General features: G+C 36.4%; 5 protein-coding genes across 7 annotated transcripts; 4 read left to right on the top strand and 1 right to left on the bottom strand.

Moving 5' to 3' along the window:
• The first annotated feature begins 4183 nt into the window (after nt 1–4183).
• LOC147295083 (putative pectate lyase P59) lies at nt 4184–5406 on the top strand. The gene is made up of 2 exons (XM_086231237.1): nt 4184–4392; nt 4734–5406. Exons 1-2 carry the CDS (start codon nt 4184–4186, stop codon nt 5404–5406), a joined length of 882 nt encoding a protein of 293 aa, XP_086087363.1.
• On the top strand, nt 4283–6027 carry LOC147295084 (putative pectate lyase 8). The gene is made up of 4 exons (XM_086234554.1): nt 4283–4392; nt 4734–5394; nt 5429–5725; nt 5806–6027. Exons 3-4 carry the CDS (start codon nt 5486–5488, stop codon nt 6025–6027), a joined length of 462 nt encoding a protein of 153 aa, XP_086090680.1. The 5' UTR covers nt 4283–4392; nt 4734–5394; nt 5429–5485.
• Nucleotides 6028–9088: 3061 nt separating this feature from the next.
• On the top strand, nt 9089–12235 carry LOC147295085 (AP2-like ethylene-responsive transcription factor At2g41710). The gene is made up of 9 exons (XM_086231238.1): nt 9089–9303; nt 9401–9483; nt 9616–9624; nt 9725–9813; nt 9919–9992; nt 10088–10138; nt 10238–10314; nt 10416–11043; nt 11911–12235. Exons 1-9 carry the CDS (start codon nt 9089–9091, stop codon nt 12233–12235), a joined length of 1551 nt encoding a protein of 516 aa, XP_086087364.1.
• LOC147295086 (putative pectate lyase 3) lies at nt 12062–13664 on the top strand. 3 transcript variants are annotated; one of them, XM_086234638.1, is made up of 4 exons: nt 12062–12246; nt 12322–12982; nt 13108–13350; nt 13443–13664. In XM_086234638.1, exons 2-4 carry the CDS (start codon nt 12623–12625, stop codon nt 13662–13664), a joined length of 825 nt encoding a protein of 274 aa, XP_086090764.1. In that variant the 5' UTR covers nt 12062–12246; nt 12322–12622. The 3 variants fall into 3 exon arrangements, with proteins under 3 accessions (XP_086090764.1, XP_086090763.1, XP_086090765.1); XM_086234639.1 differs by having other exon boundaries at nt 12140–12251; nt 12312–12982; XM_086234637.1 differs by having other exon boundaries at nt 12131–12231; nt 12322–13350.
• A 1557-nt stretch (nt 13665–15221) lies between these two features.
• On the bottom strand, nt 15222–19857 carry LOC147295087 (uncharacterized). The gene is made up of 13 exons (XM_086231784.1): nt 19697–19857; nt 19551–19612; nt 19313–19363; nt 19137–19215; nt 18861–18931; nt 18635–18736; nt 18400–18489; nt 17895–17969; nt 17602–17634; nt 17260–17337; nt 16923–16991; nt 16008–16120; nt 15222–15483 (listed from the first exon to the last, which is right to left on the bottom strand). The coding sequence occupies exons 1-13, from the start codon at nt 19749–19751 to the stop codon at nt 15462–15464; spliced, it is 900 nt and encodes a 299-aa protein (XP_086087910.1). The 5' UTR covers nt 19752–19857; the 3' UTR covers nt 15222–15461.
• Nucleotides 19858–20590: the final 733 nt, after the last annotated feature.

The raw sequence follows: 20590 nt of genomic DNA on the forward strand, positions 1-20590 counted from the left end.
CACTGTACAAGCCTTTACCAATAAATTCACCACCATAATACAATTCAAAAGAGAACTTATCTGGATGCAAAATTAAACCTTTTAAGTGGTCATCAACAAGTATACACAGACCATCTACTGCATAGTCTTGAATATTATAAGATAGGTGGATTTAATAATCACCACTCAAAAGTAAAATAAGTTTCCATTAAAAATATATATCAGACGATTCAGACCCAGAGACTTTTAAGTTTTAAGGCATGGGGATGGGGGACCAATTGGCCTATATATGCCAGTAGCTATATATGGCCTACATATTCTAAATTTTTAATTAAGCAGTGCACCACTCGTTTGTGTAATACTATTTCTTCCTTCCCTAATGCCCTACATTATTCACTAAATACTAGTTTTTTGATACCCATTTGGTACCATGTTAAAATCTTAGCTATTGAATTCCACTCTCTCCCTACTCTTTCTCTCTCTACTCTGTCTTCAATGCCTAAGATTTTAGCCTGATACCAATCGGATACCAAAAACTGGTAGGAAATCTGCTCTCGTTCAAGACAATATCTAACATGTGGGACCAATATGAAGCACATGCACCCAATTAACTTATAAATTATTAATTTAAAACTTTGTTTAAGTTAACTGCTCTATCTATGCACCTTCCATGGGAAGAGAGGAAAAATTTTAAATTACAACAATCAAGTATGACTGCAATTCATAACATAAATGAGTCAAAATTAGATGGAGCATTTGAAATACAATGTATGACTTCAATTTGTGGAGAGTTCTATTCAGACCCTTTACTTTTAGAGCATCATAGACATATAATGAAGGTTAAAGAAGCCTTAGCACTGATTTAGTAGCATACCTTGAACCAGAATCATATATTGCATTTAATTATGCAAAGGCATTTAGTTATACAACTTTTTCTATCCCCACTTAACCACAATAACCTACTTTCATGGCTTAGATCAACACAACTTCAGCAGGAGGTCCCAACTTTTTATTTAGACTTTTTATGGCAGAGATTTGGAATTGATTTGTTTATGCATCTTATGATTTTTTTTTCTTCTATATCATGTATTTATATATTTGAGAGATAAAAGTGTTATTTTTCTTCATGTTTTTAAAGAGTTACTTTAAAAGAATCCTGCTATATTTATGAGATTAGATTTGGAAAGAAAACCAACTTTACTGCATCATCAAGAGCATATTGGCAAAAAGTACTAGCAGAGCTTTATCACATGGGAAGAGGTATAGTCCTAATTTGTATAAGGAGAACAAGTCCAAAGACTAATTTGTGATGGACAAATTTGTCTGTAGCCCCCAAAGAATATTATTGATATATAAAAGTACGTTCTGTTTTGTTCTTTATGTACTCTTGTAAATATTATTATATCAGTGAAAGCAAAATTCCAAAGACTGGCCATTGCACATAAAAAACCAAAATTCAATTCACTCCAACAACACTAGCTGGTATCTAATTATCTATCATATTTACTAACATTCACTAACTCACAAACATACAAGCACAGTAGCAGACAGAATGAGTATAAGTTGAAAGAAGATGTTGAATGCATATAAAAACAGCAAAATGGGAACCACATATGTACAAAAATTTCCATTTTCATCGATTGACACAATGACACCCATTCCAATTTATATTTACGATTGAACAAAAAGAGAGAAGTGGGCACCTGGAGCTTTCACCTCTGTCCCTCAACGTCATGGGCATCTTCAGAAGCTTCTCCAAGTTTATTTCAATTCCCTCAGTCTCAGTGACCATGTCGACGGTTAGCTTAGAGCCTCTTCTCCACCACTGTCGCAGAAAAAACCACAGGCACTGACCCACATTGAACCCATTAATCAAGCTCAGCTCTTTCAATGCTTTTCCGAAGAAGCTGGTCCATGGTGGCCGGAGCTTCTGCAACTTCAAGCCTCCCATGACTCTCACTCCCAGAGCTACCTCTACCGACACCGCTGTAGTTGAGACCTTTGAATCCACCAAACCCTTCATCAAGGAGACCTTCCCTCTCAAGCGAACTGAAGTGGTCTGAGTTTTTATGGCAGAGATAAGATTTAATTCCATTAAGGGATTAATGTGATTTTGCTCCCCAGACTATTACACATGTATCAGTTTGCTCCCCAGACTTTTAATTTGAAAAATTAAGGACCCTGACTTTTTCAATTTTGCCAATTAAGGTTATTCCGTCAATTTATACATTTTTCATCTAAAATTTCGAGATGATCAAGCAAAATTTAGCAAGAAATAAAAGAGAAAAAATGATGCATGAGGAAAAAATGATAAGATCTAATTGGAAGGGACCATTTTGCCCTCAAAGATTTGGATAAAAAATGTGTAAATTGACAAAAGAACCTCAATTGGCAAAATTGAAAAAGTCAGAGTCCTTAATTTTCCAAATTAGAAGTCTGAGGAGCAAACTGATACAAGTGTAATAGTCTGGGGAGCAAAATGGTAGTAATCCCTTCCATTAAAGATGGGTGTTAAAGTGGACTTTGATTCCTTTCTCCCACAAAAAAAAATGTGAATTTTGATTCTAAATTGCTAATCCCGTACATTAATTATTATGTGTACCTATATTAATATAATTTTGATTACTGACAGTTGATTTTTTTTTGGGTCATACGGTGACGTAACTTATTATGGTATATCTCAACTTATTTATGTTGAAGTATACTATGACATAATTTATTACGGTCTTACAAACTCCTTCTATTGAGGTATATCTCAATTTATTTATGTTGAGGTATACCCTGGCATGACTTATTACGGTCTTACAGACTCCTTCTATTGAGGTATATCTCAACTTATTTATGTTAAGATATACCCTATTAGGGCCCACACAAGTTGTTTTGCGTCGATTCGAATCGTTCATTTTTTACATCTCCATTGATAGATCATCCTTGCAAAAAATTAGCCAAATCAGAAATCATTTGCCTATCTAACTTTGATCAAATAAATGGACGAACTAAATATTTTCGATAAAACCGTCTATTTGTTTTATCAAAATTAGATAGGCAAATGATTTCCGATTTGGATAATTTTGCGCAATGATGATTTATCAATGAAGATGATCCTTGCAAACGGTTCGAATCGACACAAAACGACTCGTGTGGGCCTCAACAAGGTCATACCTCAACATAAATAAGTTGAAGTATACCTCAATAGAAAAAGCATGTACTGTCTTAATATATTTTTAGTGCGTTGAAAACGAATTAACTTTGACCCTATAAAAAATTCAAAAACTTCTTAAAAGGTTTTAGTGGTTGTTATAATTTTCATTCTTGAGCATGTACATATTACATATTTGGGTACTTAGTTGATGCTCATCTAAAATAAATTATTGATTTTACAATCGTGTTAAATTCTCCAATTTATGTGTTCTTTTTTATTTATTACTTATTTGAAATCCCTTACGCGAAAATTTTTTATGTGTGACTGTCACATCGCTACGTGATATTACTAATTCACATGTTATAACATAGGTGAATGACGAGTTTATATTTTTAAGATATATATATATAGGATTAATAAATAGACAACGTATTATAATTATATTATATATGGATTAATAATACCACGTGTGAGAGTGGAATGATCACACTAAAAATTAGTCACTTAGATGTAGATTACAGTAGTTTTAAATATGATAACGCAAAATTGTACATTGTTAATATACTCGGGGCGAGAACCTGTGCAGAATATTGCTGATCGCACATTTCTTGGTTTGTAATGCCCCAACTAAAGAGGGATAGGAATTAGTTAGAATATATTCAAGCTATACATATCTATATTTATCCAATTTCACAATAATTGATACAAGAAAGAAAATTTCAAGAGGCAGCCCGGTTTCAACTGTCAACCGTTGTTCTGGTTGCCCGAAGTTTCGCCATATCTATGTATCTCTTGCTTCCCACCACATTGCATATATGCCTTAATTAAACAACCCCTAACTATATATCTTATATATTAAACAGAGTTGAGAAGCAAATCCAAATAATAACTGTTGTGGGGTTGAATCGGCGTTGGCTTGGGAGCTTGGGTTGCTTAATTGGCAAGGCCTGCTTGAAAGCGAGCGCTCGAGCAACCTTGCCCTCGCCCATCTGCGCCTGCATGCAGTTTGCTCAACGCGAGGGGCCGGGGACAAATTAAGGCGAAAAAGATAGCCTTTAAACAATGACTACATCAAGATTTTCTAAGCCATCCTATTTCTTTCTCCTCTTCTTTGTCTTCTTCTTTGTTGTAATTGCCAAAGCCGAAGACAGTCCTGCACTTTTCGATGACTACTGGAAAGAACGAGCCAGTGAAGCCGAACAACACGCCAAGCAAACTTATGAACCAAATCCTGAGAAAGTCACCGAGGAGTTCAATGCTCATGTTAAAGAGTACGTGAGTTTAATATCTGATAGGTTATATATGTTGTCATTATTGATAAGATATATATATATACAGGCTCCTTCTGTTGAGGTATACCTCAACTTATTTATGTTGAGGTATGACCTTGTTGAGGCCCACACGAATTGTTTTGTGTCGATCCGAACCGTTCAATTTTTACATCTCCATTGATAGATCATCCTTGCAAAAAATTAGCCAAATCGGAAATCATTTGCTTATCTAACTTTGATAAAACAAATGGACGTATATATATATAGATTAATCTTATTTGAATGAATATATAATGTAATTAATTGACATTTTAATAACATACATATATGCCTGCATGCAGGTTTGAAATAGGGAAAAACAGCACAAGGAGGAGCTTGATGGGCAGCAAGAGATATAGTGGTCCATGCAACGCGACCAACCCAATTGACGCGTGCTGGAGGTGTGACCCTAACTGGGCCAACGACCGCAAGAAGCTAGCCTCCTGCGCCCAAGGGTTTGGCCGAAAGACCACCGGCGGTAAGGATGGCCCATTTTACGTGGTGACTGACGGGTCGGACGAGGACGTGGTGAACCCGAAACCAGGAACCCTCCGGCACGCTGTGATTCAGAAGGGACCTCTGTGGATCACCTTTGCACATGGCATGGTGATCAGTTTGCAGGAGGAGCTGTTGGTGAGCAGTGACAAGACCATTGATGGCAGGGGAGCCAATGTTGCGATCGCTTTTGGTGCTGGCATTACCCTCCAATATGTCAAGAATGTCATCATCACCAGCCTTCGCATCAAAGACATCGTCTCGAAACCTGGTGGGATGGTCCGAGACTCCGTGGACCATGTCGGTCTGAGGACCAGGAGTGATGGTGATGGCATCTCCATCTTTGGCTCCTCCGACATTTGGATTGACCATGTATCCATGGCAAGGTGCACGGATGGCATCATCGACGCCATCCAGGGTTCCACGGGCATCACCATCTCCAACAGCCACTTCACTGACCACAATGAGGTACGTACTTGATTAACATTAAGTATAGAATTAGACGTACAGACACTGACTTTGACATTATATATATATTACGCCAACGTACGTACAGGTGATGTTGTTCGGTGCCAGCAACAGCTACAGTCAAGACAAAATCATGCAAGTCACTTTGGCTTTCAACCACTTCGGTAGGGGATTGGTGCAGAGGATGCCAAGGTGCCGATTCGGATTCTTCCACGTGGTCAACAATGACTACACCCACTGGCTCATGTATGCCATTGGTGGTAACATGAACCCCACCATCATCAGCCAGGGTAACAGGTTCATTGCTCCTCCAAATGAATTCTCCAAAGAGGTAATTAATTAGCTAGTACTAATTAATAGTTTCCAATTAATAGTACGTGTTGGTAAATCCTTGCTGATTAATTGAATTAGGTGACCAAGAGGGAGTATACCCCAGAGTCGGAGTGGAAGAACTGGGAATGGAGATCGGAGGGAGATTTGATGATAAACGGAGCGTTCTTTGTTGAGTCTGCCAAAGGAAAGGGCCAAAAAGCCTCCAAAATCGACATGATTCCGTTCAAGCCCGGCTCATTGGCCCCAAGCCTCACCAAATTTTCCGGCGCTCTTGATTGTTTTGTTGGCAAACCTTGTTAGATTTTTTGTTATTTTGTGTCCAACACCCTTCAATTATATTCATCACAAACCCAAACGTACAGACTTAAAACTGCTGAGGAGGGAATTCAGGAAACCAACGTTGCTCTCGCTTTTACAACGTCTTCTTTTTCTTTTTCCTCTTCTTTTGGTTTGTTTGGGAAACAATGTATAGAGAATGAACCAAAAACAATACCAAGGAAGGATGGAAAAAGAAAAGAGTCAAATTCTTGTTTTGTATTAATCCGATTGGCATTTAGAAGCAGGAACCAAATGTATATATTTTTGTGTGGCTTTGAGATGTCAATCATTTGCTTGTTTTTGTTTGAATAATATATCCACAAGTGTTAGTAAAAGGGAAGATATTTTTTTGGTAATCGAGGGTGTCATGGCCAGCTTTCGCGCACCAGATCGACTAATTCCTTGGACCGATCAAAGCAGACAATCCACGCCGGATTTAGGAAATTCACAAAAAATTTTACCTAAAAGGAAGATATTTCATAACACATGCATATTTGGTCAAAATTAATAGAATCATGATCAGCACCAAAATTCAAGGGGTTGGCCCCATAATTTGGTATAATACAAATCTCACATCAAGACCTTATTCCAAAATATATAAATTTTGAATTATGATCGAGCCAAGGAATTAAATTTCGGATTTCGATGGAAATTTCGAAAATTTTAAAATTTCGACAAAAATTAGACGAAAACGACGAAAATTACTATCAAAATACGAAAATTTTTATTGAAACTTTGTCATATGTTTATTTAATATATTATCTACTAAATTGATAAAAAACATTGGAGAAACCAAATTATATTGTAGGTTTCATGTGATATAAGGTGAATGTGCGCTGGAGCAAATACTGTTAAATAAAATTAGTATAATTAATAAATAAAATTAGTATATTCTTTATACTATATAATTTAATTATACACTAAAATCTAAACTCTAATACTCTATATACGTACTCTATATATCTTAATACTCTTTATACTCTATAATTTATACATTAAACCCTATATATATACTTTATATTCTTTAGGATATTAAGTTTTAAGCCCTTTAGAATACTTTTAATTATCTTTTTATATAGAAATGTATTAGAGTTTAAGGTTTAAAATAACTAAACGAAATCCCAAACTTTTTTTTTTTTCCAATTGCCCAAAGGCCCCAAACCCCCCCTCTTTTTTTTTTTTTTTTTTTTTTTCTTTCTTTACTTTTTTTCCCCTTGCCTTTCTCTTTAGTATTTTTTTTTTTTTAATCTTTCCTTCAGTTTTTCTCGTGCCTCTCACCCAGCCAAGTTTTATCTTCACTGAATGTAACAACCCAAATTTTAGCTTATGGTAATTTTGTTACTTAAATTTTTCAAACTTGTTTTAGGTTTGTTTTAAGGAATTAGAAATTTCTTTAAGTTTATTTTATTTAACTTAGACTTTTTGTTGTGGTTCTAGAGCTTAGTTGTGTGTAAATAAATTTTACAAAATGAAAATTCAAGAATTTGGTGATTATTATTATTTTTAGAATTAAATTATGAGGGTAGGATTTTTCATAATTTTTTTAAAAAGAAATTTGATTATTTTGAGGTCATAGGAAATTAGTACTCATCAATACGAGTCCGTAGAATTTTTTGATGAATTATTTGGAGTCTTAATCTATTTTTGGTGAATTTATAAAGTTGGAGAAAATAGAAAATTTTCGATAAATTTCAGTAAATTTTGCCGAAATTTTGAAAATCTTGCTGAAATTTTCACAAAAAATTGTTAAACATGTGTTTCGACTTCGGAACCCAAAAAAACGAAGTTTTCGACGAAATTTTGCCAAAAATTCTGAAATTTAATACCTTGGATCAACCAACTAATTTTAAATTAAATATTTTAACTTTTGCCTAATTTGATGAGACGTCGTACTTTATGTCACCCACTTTAAAATTTTACAACGTAATGTATAAAAGCATCTCTTAATTGATCACCAATTGAATTAATAATTCGATTGTAAAACAAACATAATATATCCATATATCATGCTAGTGCAACATTAATTAACATATGGATGGACACAGCATACATGGTTCGATTCCATAGGGATCAAGGCGGTGGAAAGCATGAATTATGTCTTAAATGGACGAAGAATCCGAAGCTGAAGCACAACAACAAAAAAAAAAAAAAAAAGCGCATCATAGATTGGCGTATAGCCACACAAGAGACAGGCTTAGGCTGCCTCCTTTTCCCAGAAAACAAAACATAAGGCATTTTGTATATTCATCTAGGAGAAGCAAAACCCAGATTGTGTCTCTTGTATTGCTTGTCCACTATGATCCTCCAAAAGTGAACTATTCAATTTTTCATACCATTTGTCTATTTAAGATTAGTTTTCAATTTTTTTTCTCCAACTTGCAAAGAATATTGGGATAATTTTATTAATTCCTTATATACCTGATCAAACATTAAACTGGGAATTGGATCCACTTTCAATATTTGTTAATATGCACCATGGTGTATATTAACAAATATTTGCCAATGGTTTTTTGGGCTAATAGTGGCATCTCCTCCCCCACAAATTAATAGAGGGTGGGATGGATGAGGTTGATGTTTGACTGAATGTGTGGTTAAGATTCATATCAGATTGTCATGTACAATATTGTTATATTGTCACTCACCAAGTCACCATATTAATTAAACATGATCGACCTTAGTCTTATTTCTGAAATGGGTTTAACTTAAATTTGTTCAGTTACTTTGTGAGCCTAGGTTATGCCGAACGACTGCTTGAATTAATCCCTCTATCCAATAACAGAGGATTAGAAAGTGTCAATTCTGCCTGCAGTGATGTACGTGTGGAGTTAAAAAAAGACTTTAGTGATGCTCCTGCTAGCTTTGCAGCTGCTCATATTTGTCTCAAATGGCACCGAATTCATCGAAACAGGGAAGACAAAACAAGCATAAAACAAGTAAAGGAACATGTATATAAACACTAGCGTTCAGTTTTCCAACAACAAAACTGAAACCCAATTGTCTTTTGTTGCAACTGCTATTGACAAAGAAATTAAACAAAAGACAGATGGAGCTGACAGCTGCTGTGAAATCAGAATTGAGCCCAGGAAAGCGTCCAATGTGCATGACACAAGTTGATGCTTTGGTTAACAAGTGTGTCAAGAGACGGCGGAGAGATTCCTCCATTGCTGAACCGCCACAGAAGCCGCCACAGGCTGATCATCAACCTACCACTGCTACCACTACTGTCAAAAGAAGTTCCAGATTTCGTGGAGTCAGCAGGTCTGATATAAATTTAGTGTTGACAATTTCTTTCTTTCTCTTTTTTGGGTTTGATTCAAATGTTGAAGCCTGATGCTTATTGCAATTAATTATGCAGGCATCGATGGACAGGAAGATATGAAGCTCATTTATGGGACAAAGGGTCTTGGAATCCAACACAAAGGAAGAAGGGAAAGCAAGGTAGATAAACATATATCACTTGTTTCATCCATTTCTAGTGTTTATTTTTCACTTTTCTTGATCTGCATCATCACTTACATCTTCTTTGTTTGTTCTTGCCCTGCATTGGATTTGATTGCTTGGATGGAGCAGTTTATCTCGGTAAGTACTTACATGACTGATGAGAGCCACTTACAATTGTTTATCTTGGGCCTCATTTTAGAGGGAAACTAATTATAACATTTTCTGGAAAATGCTACAGGAGCTTATGATGAGGAAGAATCTGCTGCAAGAGCTTATGATTTGGCAGCACTCAAGTATTGGGGAACATCAACTTTTACAAATTTCCCGGTATGATTATCAAACATGAATTGGGATTAGTTCTGTGCTTTTAGAGGTCAGACGAAACTGAATATGTTCTTAAACTTGTACAATATTCCCATTTTTTTTCTTCAGGTATCTGATTATGAGAATGAAATTGAGATGATGAACACACTGACAAAAGAAGAATATTTAGCTTCTCTAAGAAGGTATATATTCCATCACCTTATGAGCACCGGCCCCTCTTAAAAACCTTTCTGTACAAAGTTCATGTCAATGACCTTTTATTTTATTTTGATTACAGAAGAAGCAGTGGCTTTTCAAGAGGTGTATCCAAGTACAGAGGAGTTGCAAGGTAATTAAGTCAAATATTAGACCATTATTTTCCGATTGTTGCTTATAAATTAACAATTATGGCATTCTAAAGTTGAACTAATTCTTGGAGGAACTGCAGGCACCATCACAATGGGAGATGGGAAGCAAGGATAGGGAGAGTGTTTGGAAACAAGTACCTCTACCTTGGCACTTATGGTGAGTTTCAAGCTTTAAATAGATTAGTGTTAATTTGCATATGGTGGCGTACTTTCATAGTCATAGTGAGACTCAATACAGCTTCTTTTGTTTCATCACAGGCACTCAGGAAGAGGCTGCTCATGCCTATGATATTGCAGCAATAGAATACAGAGGCATAAACGCAGTGACCAACTTTGACTTGAGCACATACATCAGGTGGCTGAGACCAGGAGCCAATTCTCTTGCTTCCCAAGAACCCAAATCAAACACAGAGTCTCACTCTCAGCCCCTGATGACAACCTCCTCTAACAGCAATCGAAGCGAGGAAGGAAGACAGATGCCCATCTTCAATCCCAACAACTCTTTCACAGTAGAAGACATAGACACCTCTAGAAATAGAGATATTTTCCAAAGACAGACACCTATCAGTCCCATTAGTCCTTGCACCAAGTCATCTAATTCCCCAACTGCACTTGGCCTCCTCCTTAAATCCTCAATGTTCAAAGACCTGGTGGAAAAGAATTTGAATGCTGATAATGAAGAAAGTGAGAAGAATGACACAAAGAACCTTAATCCACAGACAAACAATGATACTCTTAAAAGGATTTTGTTGGATGGATTTCACAACATCCCTTTGTTCTGTGCTTCCAACACCGATGTGTTTCCTGCTTTAGAGTCACAGGAGGAGAGCGTTTTACCACTATGCAATTCGAGGGGGCAACCCATTTGGGGTGGTCCCATGAACATGTTCTCTTCCACTGACTTTAACTAATTAACATTAGTTTAATTACTTGTAAACTCCAAGCGAGGTACTTTTGCATGTTTTGCTTTTCTTCTGATTATTGGAGGCAGTAGATGTAAATAAATCCCTGAATTTCCATATGATGCACTTGGAATAAGGTAACAATAAAGGGATTAGTTAGTGGTCACTTTTATCTATGAGAAATGTAAGACCACTTTGTAGTGTCAAGTAAATATGACTTTATTGAGACTTACAATGACTGTTATATTTCTCTTCCGATCATATGGCCGGTGACATGACCTATTACTGTTTTAATTACATTTTTAGTGTGGAGAAAACTTATTAATTTCGATGTACCCTACAAACAAAATTAAAAAACTTACTTACAATAAAAAAATCAATTATTCAACTATAGATTTTTAAGGGTTTTATAATTCTTTTTTTTTTTTTTTGGTCAGGGGTTGTTATAATTCTTTGAGCATGTGCAAATTGCAATCTCGACGCTTAGTTTTTAAATATTGTAACCTAAGATTTTACATTCCTGATAGGCTCTCAACATTTCTTGATTTCTAATATCCCAACTAAGAGATATAGAAATTGGTTATTATCCAAACTAGTAATAATTGGATACAAGAAAGAATATTTCAAGTGGCAACCCGGATTTAACTGTCAACCGTTGTACTGGTTCCCCAAAGGGTTTGCCCCATTTCTAGCTTCCCATCCCATGCATGCCTTAATTCCCATGCATGCCTTAATTAAACAACCCCTAACTATATATATATATATATATATATATATATATATCTTATATATAAAAGAGATCGAGTCCCCAAACAAATCAAAAAGATAACTCTTGTGGGTTCAATCTGTAGGTGTTGGCTTGGGTTGGTTGCCAAGGTGTACTTGAAAGCAACCTTGGCCGGCCTCGCCCCAGCTGCGCCTACAGTTTGTTCATCGATCGCAAGGGGGGCCAAAGGAGATAAAGAAATTAGAAGAACAATGACGACAGCATCCTCTTTCTTTCCTCTCTTCTTTTTCTTGTCCTTTTCTGTAATTGGCAAGGCCGAAGAGGGCCCTTCAGCACTCGATGACTACTGGAAAGAACGAGCCGGTGAGGCTGAAAAACACGCCATGGAAACTTATGAACCAAATCCTGGGAAAGTCACCGAGGAGTTCAATGCTCATGTTGAACAGTAAGTTCCAGTTTCGTTTGATCGATACATCGATACATATATATATATATATATATATAGTTTCTTATTGGAATGTATACATATATATAGGTTCGAAATAGGGAAAAACAGCACAAGGAGGAGCTTGACGGGTAAGAAGAGATATAGTGGTCCATGCAAGGTGAGCAACCCAATTGACGCGTGCTGGAGGTGTGACCCTAACTGGGCCAACGACCGCAAGAAGCTAGCCTCCTGCGCCCAAGGGTTTGGCCGAAAGACCACCGGCGGTAAGGATGGCCCATTTTACGTGGTGACTGACGCGTCGGACGACGACGTGGTGAACCCGAAACCCGGAACCCTCCGGCACGCTGTGATTCAGAAGGGACCTCTGTGGATCACCTTTGCACATAGAATGGTGATTACGCTGCAGCAGGAGCTGATAATGACCAGTGACAAGACCATTGATGCCAGGGGAGCCAATGTTATGATTTCTAAAGGTGCTGGCCTTACCCTCCAATTCGTGAGGAATGTCATCATCTCAAACCTTCTTATCAAAGACATCGTCCCCAAATCCGGCGGGATAGTCCGAGACTCCGTGGACCATTTGGGTTTCAGGACCAGGAGTGCTGGTGATGGCATCACCATCTATGGCTCCTCCAACATTTGGATTGACCACGTGTCCATGGCAAGGTGCACGGATGGCCTCATCGACGCCACCCGGGGTTCCACTGGCATCACCATCTCCAACAGCCACTTCACTCACCACAATAAGGTACGTATTTCACATGCAAATCTTCCATCTCTTATCACACAGACATACCACCATGCACATATATATTCATATATATATATATATATATATATATATATACGCATCGCAATATCGCATATATGCAGGTGATGCTGTTCGGTCACAGCAACACCCACAGTCAAGACAAAATCATGCAACTCACTTTGGCCTTCAACCACTTCGGTAAGGGATTGGTGCAGAGGATGCCAAGGTGCCGATTCGGATTCTTCCACGTGGTCAACAATGACTACACCCACTGGCTCATGTATGCCATTGGAGGTAGCATGAACCCCACCATCATTAGCCAGGGTAACAGGTTCATTGCTCCTCCAAATGATTTCGCCAAAGAGGTAATTAATTAATCAATTATATCTATATATAGTTTCCAATTAATAGTACGTGTTGGTGAATCCTAGCTAGCTTGATACATTGATCGAATTAGGTGACCAAGAGGGAGTATACCCCAGAGTCGGAGTGGAAGGACTGGGAATGGACATCCCAAGGAGATTTGATGATGAGCGGAGCATTCTTTATTCAATCTGGAAAAGGAAAGGGCTTAAAACCCAACCAAACGGATATCATTCCCTTCCAGCCCGGGACCATGGTCACACACCTCACCAAATTTTCCGGCTCGCTTGAATGTTTTCTTGGCAAACCCTGTTAGACCTTTTTTTTCTTTTATTTTTTGTGTGTATCTAACATGAGGAAAAAAAAACTGCTGATCGAGTAGCGTCAGGAGGGAATTAAGGAAACCAACGTTGTTACAACATCTTTTTTCTTTTCTTATCTTCTTTTGGTTTGGTTAGTCTTAGAATGTATAATGACTTTAATCTATGGCTTTTCACATTGTTCTGCCATTAAATGTGATTTTGAGATCAGTAGAATTGGGACCACACTATGATGGTCATTATGCCCCATACTTTTTTATTTTATTGTTATATAATGATAAATAGAGTAAAATATATATGGATTTTTTTTTCAAACAAAATACAGATTATGAAAGCAAATTGTTGGGGGCAAGTGGGCAACATAAACTAAAAGACTACAACCCCAGCAAAAATAAAATAAAATTAAAGACTTAACAGTAATTGTAAGTTCTCTTGTTGATTATACTTCTTCAATAATTAGTATTTTGTGAAGTATCACTAGAGAAATATAAAAGGTAGAACTCAAGAGAGAAATGAAGTTTGAGGAGAAAATGAGTCACATTTTTTAGAATTAATTACGTTTACACCTTCTGAGGTTTATCGTCTTTTCACATATACCCCCTGAGGTTTCAACAATTACAAATACACCTCCTAAGGTTTCAAAACTGTTGCATATAACCCTCTATAGTGAGACGAAAAATGATGAAAAATTATGCAAAAAAACATGTTAAGGGGTTAAATGGCCTAATAAGATTACTTAAGGTGTAAGGTCTAACCTCAATACAAATATTTTCTTTTTTGCTTATTTATTTTTTTCTCTTGTAAGGGGTTATATGCAATAGTTTTCAAACTTTAAGGGGTGTATGTGTAATTTTTGAAACCCCAGAGAGCGTATGTGAAAAGACGATAAACCTCAGGAGTGTAAGTGTAATTAATAAAAATCAGCTCCTACTAGATTCTGTATGCAGCAGGGCAGAATAGGGAATAAGAATTTAGGATCTACCAGATACTTGTTGATGATTTTGTTTATATATATATATATATATATATATATATATATGATTATCCACTCACCAGAGCTAGCGGAAATTCCCTGCTCACCATAGAGGGGACAATTCAATAATTAAAACCATCAAAATTTTAAGTCCCAATCGTCCATATAAAAAATACGCTAATTAATTCACTAATTAAACGATTTCTAATTTAGATGATGGTTTAGGGCCATCTTTGAATGATGCCCTCAAAAATAAACAGTTCTTATTATTAAACGTCATGGTTGGGTGGTTAAGTGCGCTGAAAACTACCCTCGGCCAACAAAGAAAGGGTAAACATTATATTTGCCCACAAGTATAATGTGTAGATGCCTCCTAGTTGGGTCCAATCATCCCAAAATTTACTACAGTTGGCATATCGATGCTCCTCTTAACCATCAAAAGAAAAAATTAAAACTTAAAATGAGATTTCAATGTTTCAAAAAAAAGAAAAAAAGGGCAAAACCGATAATTGATATCACAACCATTACTTTGGAGTCTGGCCCTCATAAGGGCATCTCAATTCTCACACAATTGTTACTAAGGCAACCGTATACTTTCATTTAGTTCAGTTCAGTTCACAAAATAATACTATAAGCTCCACAGTTATAATTACTTCATCCTCAACATAATGAGGAACTCCCAAAAAAAAAACAGACGAGGGAATGCATAAATGGAAAACTCAGTAGTTACTGAGATTTTGTACATCAAACCAAATTAAGCTGTCTATACCTAAATAAAATAACAATATGGCTATGCAGCCACTTCTTTAGAATGTTGTAATCAACACTTGGTTGAGACCGACCTGCGAAAAAAAACTAGGGTAAGCACAAAACAAACATACGTCATTTTATGAAAAAGTTCCTTGACAGAAACATAAACAGACAGATAGACTTCATGCATGGCAGTCCTAAAACTGAGGCCTCATATGTTATCAATCTACACTATAAATATGAGGAGGCCCCAGTTAATTAATCTAGCTAGCACACAGATATAGAGTGCGATTGGATCCTGCAAGTGAATTCACCAACCACAACAAAGCAAACCCGAAATTCCTATAATAATTAAGTTGTCCACCTTTTCCCCTCAGCAACATGCTATTGTTTCAAACAAAATGTTAATTAGCAACCACCAGCAAGTCAGTTCACACTTTACAGTGAAATAGTAGTTAAAACGACACATACTAAATACAGCTCTCTGTCCCACAGATATGACAAACGAAAAAAGCAAAGGAAAAAAGAAAGAAGTTATGACATAATTGTTGCTTGATGACCTCAAAAGAAGGCATCAAAATGATGCAAATCCTAGATAAAGAGTTTCTATTCAAACCTTAGCAGGTTGTTCCTTGGAGGCTCTTCCAACCTGTTAATACCATCTTGCAAGATACCATCAGTTGACTTATTCAAACTACCTGACAAAGAGTCTGCAATTTCTTTGAGACCCTGCAAGCAAGTGGCATGAAGTACAATCACACAGCAGATTTAATGATTTAAGTAACAAGATTCCAGTGGCTGAAAAAATTGTGACTGAAACCCCTAATAATAAAAACCACAAAATTACAAGACTAGATGTAAGCATGGAATGGAATTACAGCCTAAGAAGAGACATGTCATTCAATACAGACAAAGCCCAACATATGACATGACCAACCCATCACTCCATATAAACCAAAGACTCTTTGCATAAATTGTGGAAAAAAAAAAAATCGTATGACTGCAATTTTCAGTACCCTCAAGTCTCAGCTCAGATCTTGAGAAGAAAAAGTACTTAGTAATAGCTTATTAAAGGATATTTACTTTCCAAAATGAGTCGGAAAAAAAGGGAATAGAAACTTAAAGCATCATGCTCCATCAATGCTTTATCTAGCATCTCATTGCAATGGTTATTTCTCTCTTCTGAAAAAATCACCCATAGATTACAATCAAAACATATGGCTTATCGTTGCAGTAATGGGCACAAATGCCTTAATTGGGCCCATCAACTATCAATAAGAGAAAAAATGAAGGATGATGGGCGCCATTTCTTCAAGAGAACTTACCTTTTGTCAGGTCTGCCATTTTAGACAATTAATTGATGAGATAGTTCTCACTCACAAAAGTTACAGATATGCAATTGTGGTTGTCAATTAGCAGACTAAAAGATTAACGAACAAGATCAAATGAGAATACAAGTCCCTGTCCTGTGTTCAATACTTCAACTAAATAATGTCAGCAACTAGAAGAAAAAAGATTCTTAGAAACAAACCATCAGGCTTGGAGTTTCTGAATATGAGAGTAAACGACTGCGTGGTTTCCCAGAAATTTTAAGTTGCTTCTGCAAGCAGAAATATATTTAGATCAGTGATCATCTAATTAACAATCTGTTACATAAGGTGCCCTGTTTTCTACTTTAAAACAAACACAGAAAGTGAGTGGGTCATAATGAAGTTGACAGCAGGACTTATCTTTGACTACAATATGACCTTATTACATGTAGCAGTGTAACTTTGATACAATCAACATATTTTATCATTTTTCCCAATAAAAAGGTATTATGAAAGTTAAGTAACAAAAAATTATAAATCAATACAACATGTACAAACCTGCAGAGTTTCAGGCATTTCAACTTTTCTCCCATCAACAAAATTGCACAGATACAATACACCAAGATTTGCAAGATCCTGTCAAGAGACATTTATGTTAATACATCCTCAAGGAGACAAATAGGCAATAAACAATTAACCCCAACTGCCACTGCAAGTTGACCAAAGCAAAGATAAATTTGACTTACAAATTAGTTAATTTCAAGCTTGTGAAAAAAGACCATAGTATATATGGATATAGAAGATTTAATTTAAGCAGGTCTCCACTAATAAATAAATTCTATGCTTTCTATTCATTTAATTATGGCTTCACTATTCAAATAGAAATAAAATCTGTTTTACCTGCTTTTCTTCAAGAGAACATATCTTCCAATCCTGAGAAAGGGAAAAGGAAACTATGTTACAACAAATTCAAAGAAAAAATTGAGAGAGAGATGTAGAGGAAAATGAGTACACGAGGAAAAAAAAAACTGAGAGCCCATGCAATACTGTAGGACTGATATCTCTCCTTAGGTACTCTCCCTCCCCAAAATATTTATCTTCATAAAGAGTAAATGCGGAGACTAAGAAAAAAGTTGACACAAAAGCAAACACCACCAAAACAGAAACCAACACCATGTTGGAACAGAACTCACCAAACCAGAAACCATGCTCTGCAATTTACTCAAGTCAAAGTCAATTTCAGAAAGAGAACCCTGAACTCCAGCAACCTGTTTCACAAGTTGTAACCAAATTAAGAGATGATGCTAACAAATAAAATACAATCTATTAAGTATAATAATCACAACAAAATCATATATTGAATACAACATTCCATATCCATACTCCATAGTACACTACCAGAAAGTACACACCATAAGACTCCATTTACAATAAATTGGAATGAGGCTAATAAAACATCAATTATGGATAGTGGATACTTAAGAACACACCCAATAAACAGCTGTGAAAAATTCATTATATGTAAATTAAATTTTATAACATTGAAACTTTTTGCTCAGCTTACCCACTGATTATCGAAATCCAATAGTAATTAGCCTCATCAAACTTGAAAAATGATAAGAATGTACTTAAAATATATTTTTCCAACTAAAAACTAAGAACTAAAAGCTCAAATACGCAGAAAAGGAAAGGACATACATCATCCTTAATTGACCTTGAGAGCTCATTTTGCTCCAGCATTTTATCATCCAAATTCTGGATTCTCTGCGTCAGGTGCTTCTTTGTTTTCTGTACAACATAAGAATGTTAATCACAGTTGAATGGTTTATACAAACTCCTTAAATTATATTGATGAATGAACATGATCTCACGAACAAAACTTGACATAAAATAGGGTGTTTTGGGGGGAACAATCAGCGGAACAGAAACATACAGCAAGAGCATCTGACACGTTCTCCAGATGCTTTGTCAAATTTGAAACAGCATTAGCCATATTGCGCTTTGTCACATACATAAGATCTGAGAATGAAAGACCCTAACCATTTGTAAAGAGCACAATATTAGTATACTCAAACAATAAAAATCAATTGCATAAAGGGAAAACAAATCACAGAACCAAACGAAGAAATAATATAAATATATCTATGTCATTTGGATACCTTCCACCACATGTAACCATAACCCAATCCCCCTACGGCAAAAGCTGGGATTATAAGTGACGTCCAGTTACCTAACAAAAAAAAAAACTAAAGAGCCAATGAGAAAATGTTTCTTTCGCATTATGACATACATAATCCAGACAGGACTAGTGGTTTTAGCAAATTAACCAGGAAGAAAAAGGCATGAGCATTATTTTAGTGGTCATAAGCAAAAGGAGAAAACTCAAAGCATCTTAAGAATTCATTTAAACATATAAGAGAAAAGTGAGTCACCACCTTGGCCACCATTCCCATTCAGGACAGTTATCTGTGATCTTGAGGCAACTTTTTGTACCTCAAGTGCCAATCGGCGCACCTACAAGATAGTCAAACAAGAAACTTCATATCCCTCTAAATAAATTTGACAGAAGAATATCCTTCGATACTAATTTATACCCCAAGTTTTGCAATACCTGTGCTGCGATGTCGCCTTCTGATTGATCTCCGGATCCATTCACCAAAGTCTGCAAACAGAGCAGAAATAAATTAGAACGGTCAGAAATATATATATATATATTATCTGAGGTAGTCTAAGAAACAATAAAACCATCAATTTTCTCAGCAGCCAAACACCAGCTCGTAAGAATAAAACTGAAAGAAACATAAAAAATAATGGTTGAAGGTATCACTAGATAAGCAGAGCAATAGTACCTGAAGTTCAGCAAGCAAATCAGACAATTTACCGTTCTTAAGCAAGATGGTGCTGGTGTATCCTGTGCATATAGAATAATCGCTCAGATCGAATACACAGCTAAATATACAGCGAAACTAATTCAGTGTTAAATGAGCGATAGTACCTGCTCCAGCTAAGACCAGGATCTTGGAAACCCCTATTCCGGTTTGCATGGCCATGGCTGTGTTGGTTGGATCAGAAACCCTAACGGGAGTAGGAAAGTGGATTTTGGGGAAGGAGCGACTGAGCCTTGGGGTTCCGGAAATTTGGGTACAGGCCTTTTTAGGTGAAGACGACCTTTTCTACGATGCTGCACTTTTTCGTTATACGACGGCGTATCGTTCATGAGACAACCGCCTTTGACTCTAAATTAACGACGTCGTTGCACACAGGGACCCTCTCCTCTGATTGGGTAATGTCACGACCCTGGCCCAAGTTCAGTTTACAGGTTTTTTTGTTTTTTTTTGGGGATAAGGTTGGACCCACTCATCATTGTGATCAATCGATCAATCATCCAAGCATTCTGATGCCTGAAGAGAATTAAATAAATAAACACAAAAAAACTAAGAGCAAATTACAATTTAGTACCTCAACTTTATATGTTGTTTCAATTTAGTACTCCAACTTTGAAACCTTGCAAAAAAGTACCTCAACTTTCATTTTGTATCAATTTAGTACCCCAACTTTGAAACCTTGCAAAAAAGTACCTCAACTTTCATTTTGTATCAAAATAGTACCTTCGTTAGTTTTTCTGTCAAAATAGCAGGGGTATTTTCGTCTTTTCCTTAAATTTAAAAAATAATAATTTTTTTGAATAAAAAAAATTTAAAAAAAATAAAATTTTTAAAAAAATTATTTTAAAAAAATTAAAATTAAAAAAACATTTTAATTTTGTTTGCCTTCCCCCCCCCCCTCGCCCCCACCCTCCCTTCCCCTCCCCTCCCCAGCCCGCCCCCCTCCCTGCCCTCCCCTCCTCCCCAGCCCATCCCCAGCCCACCCCCACCCACTCCCCCTCTCT

The sequence above is a fragment of the Dryas octopetala genome, chromosome 2 (assembly GCF_963921425.1).
Source record: "Dryas octopetala chromosome 2, drDryOcto1.1, whole genome shotgun sequence".
NCBI classification, from domain to species: domain Eukaryota; kingdom Viridiplantae; phylum Streptophyta; class Magnoliopsida; order Rosales; family Rosaceae; genus Dryas; species Dryas octopetala.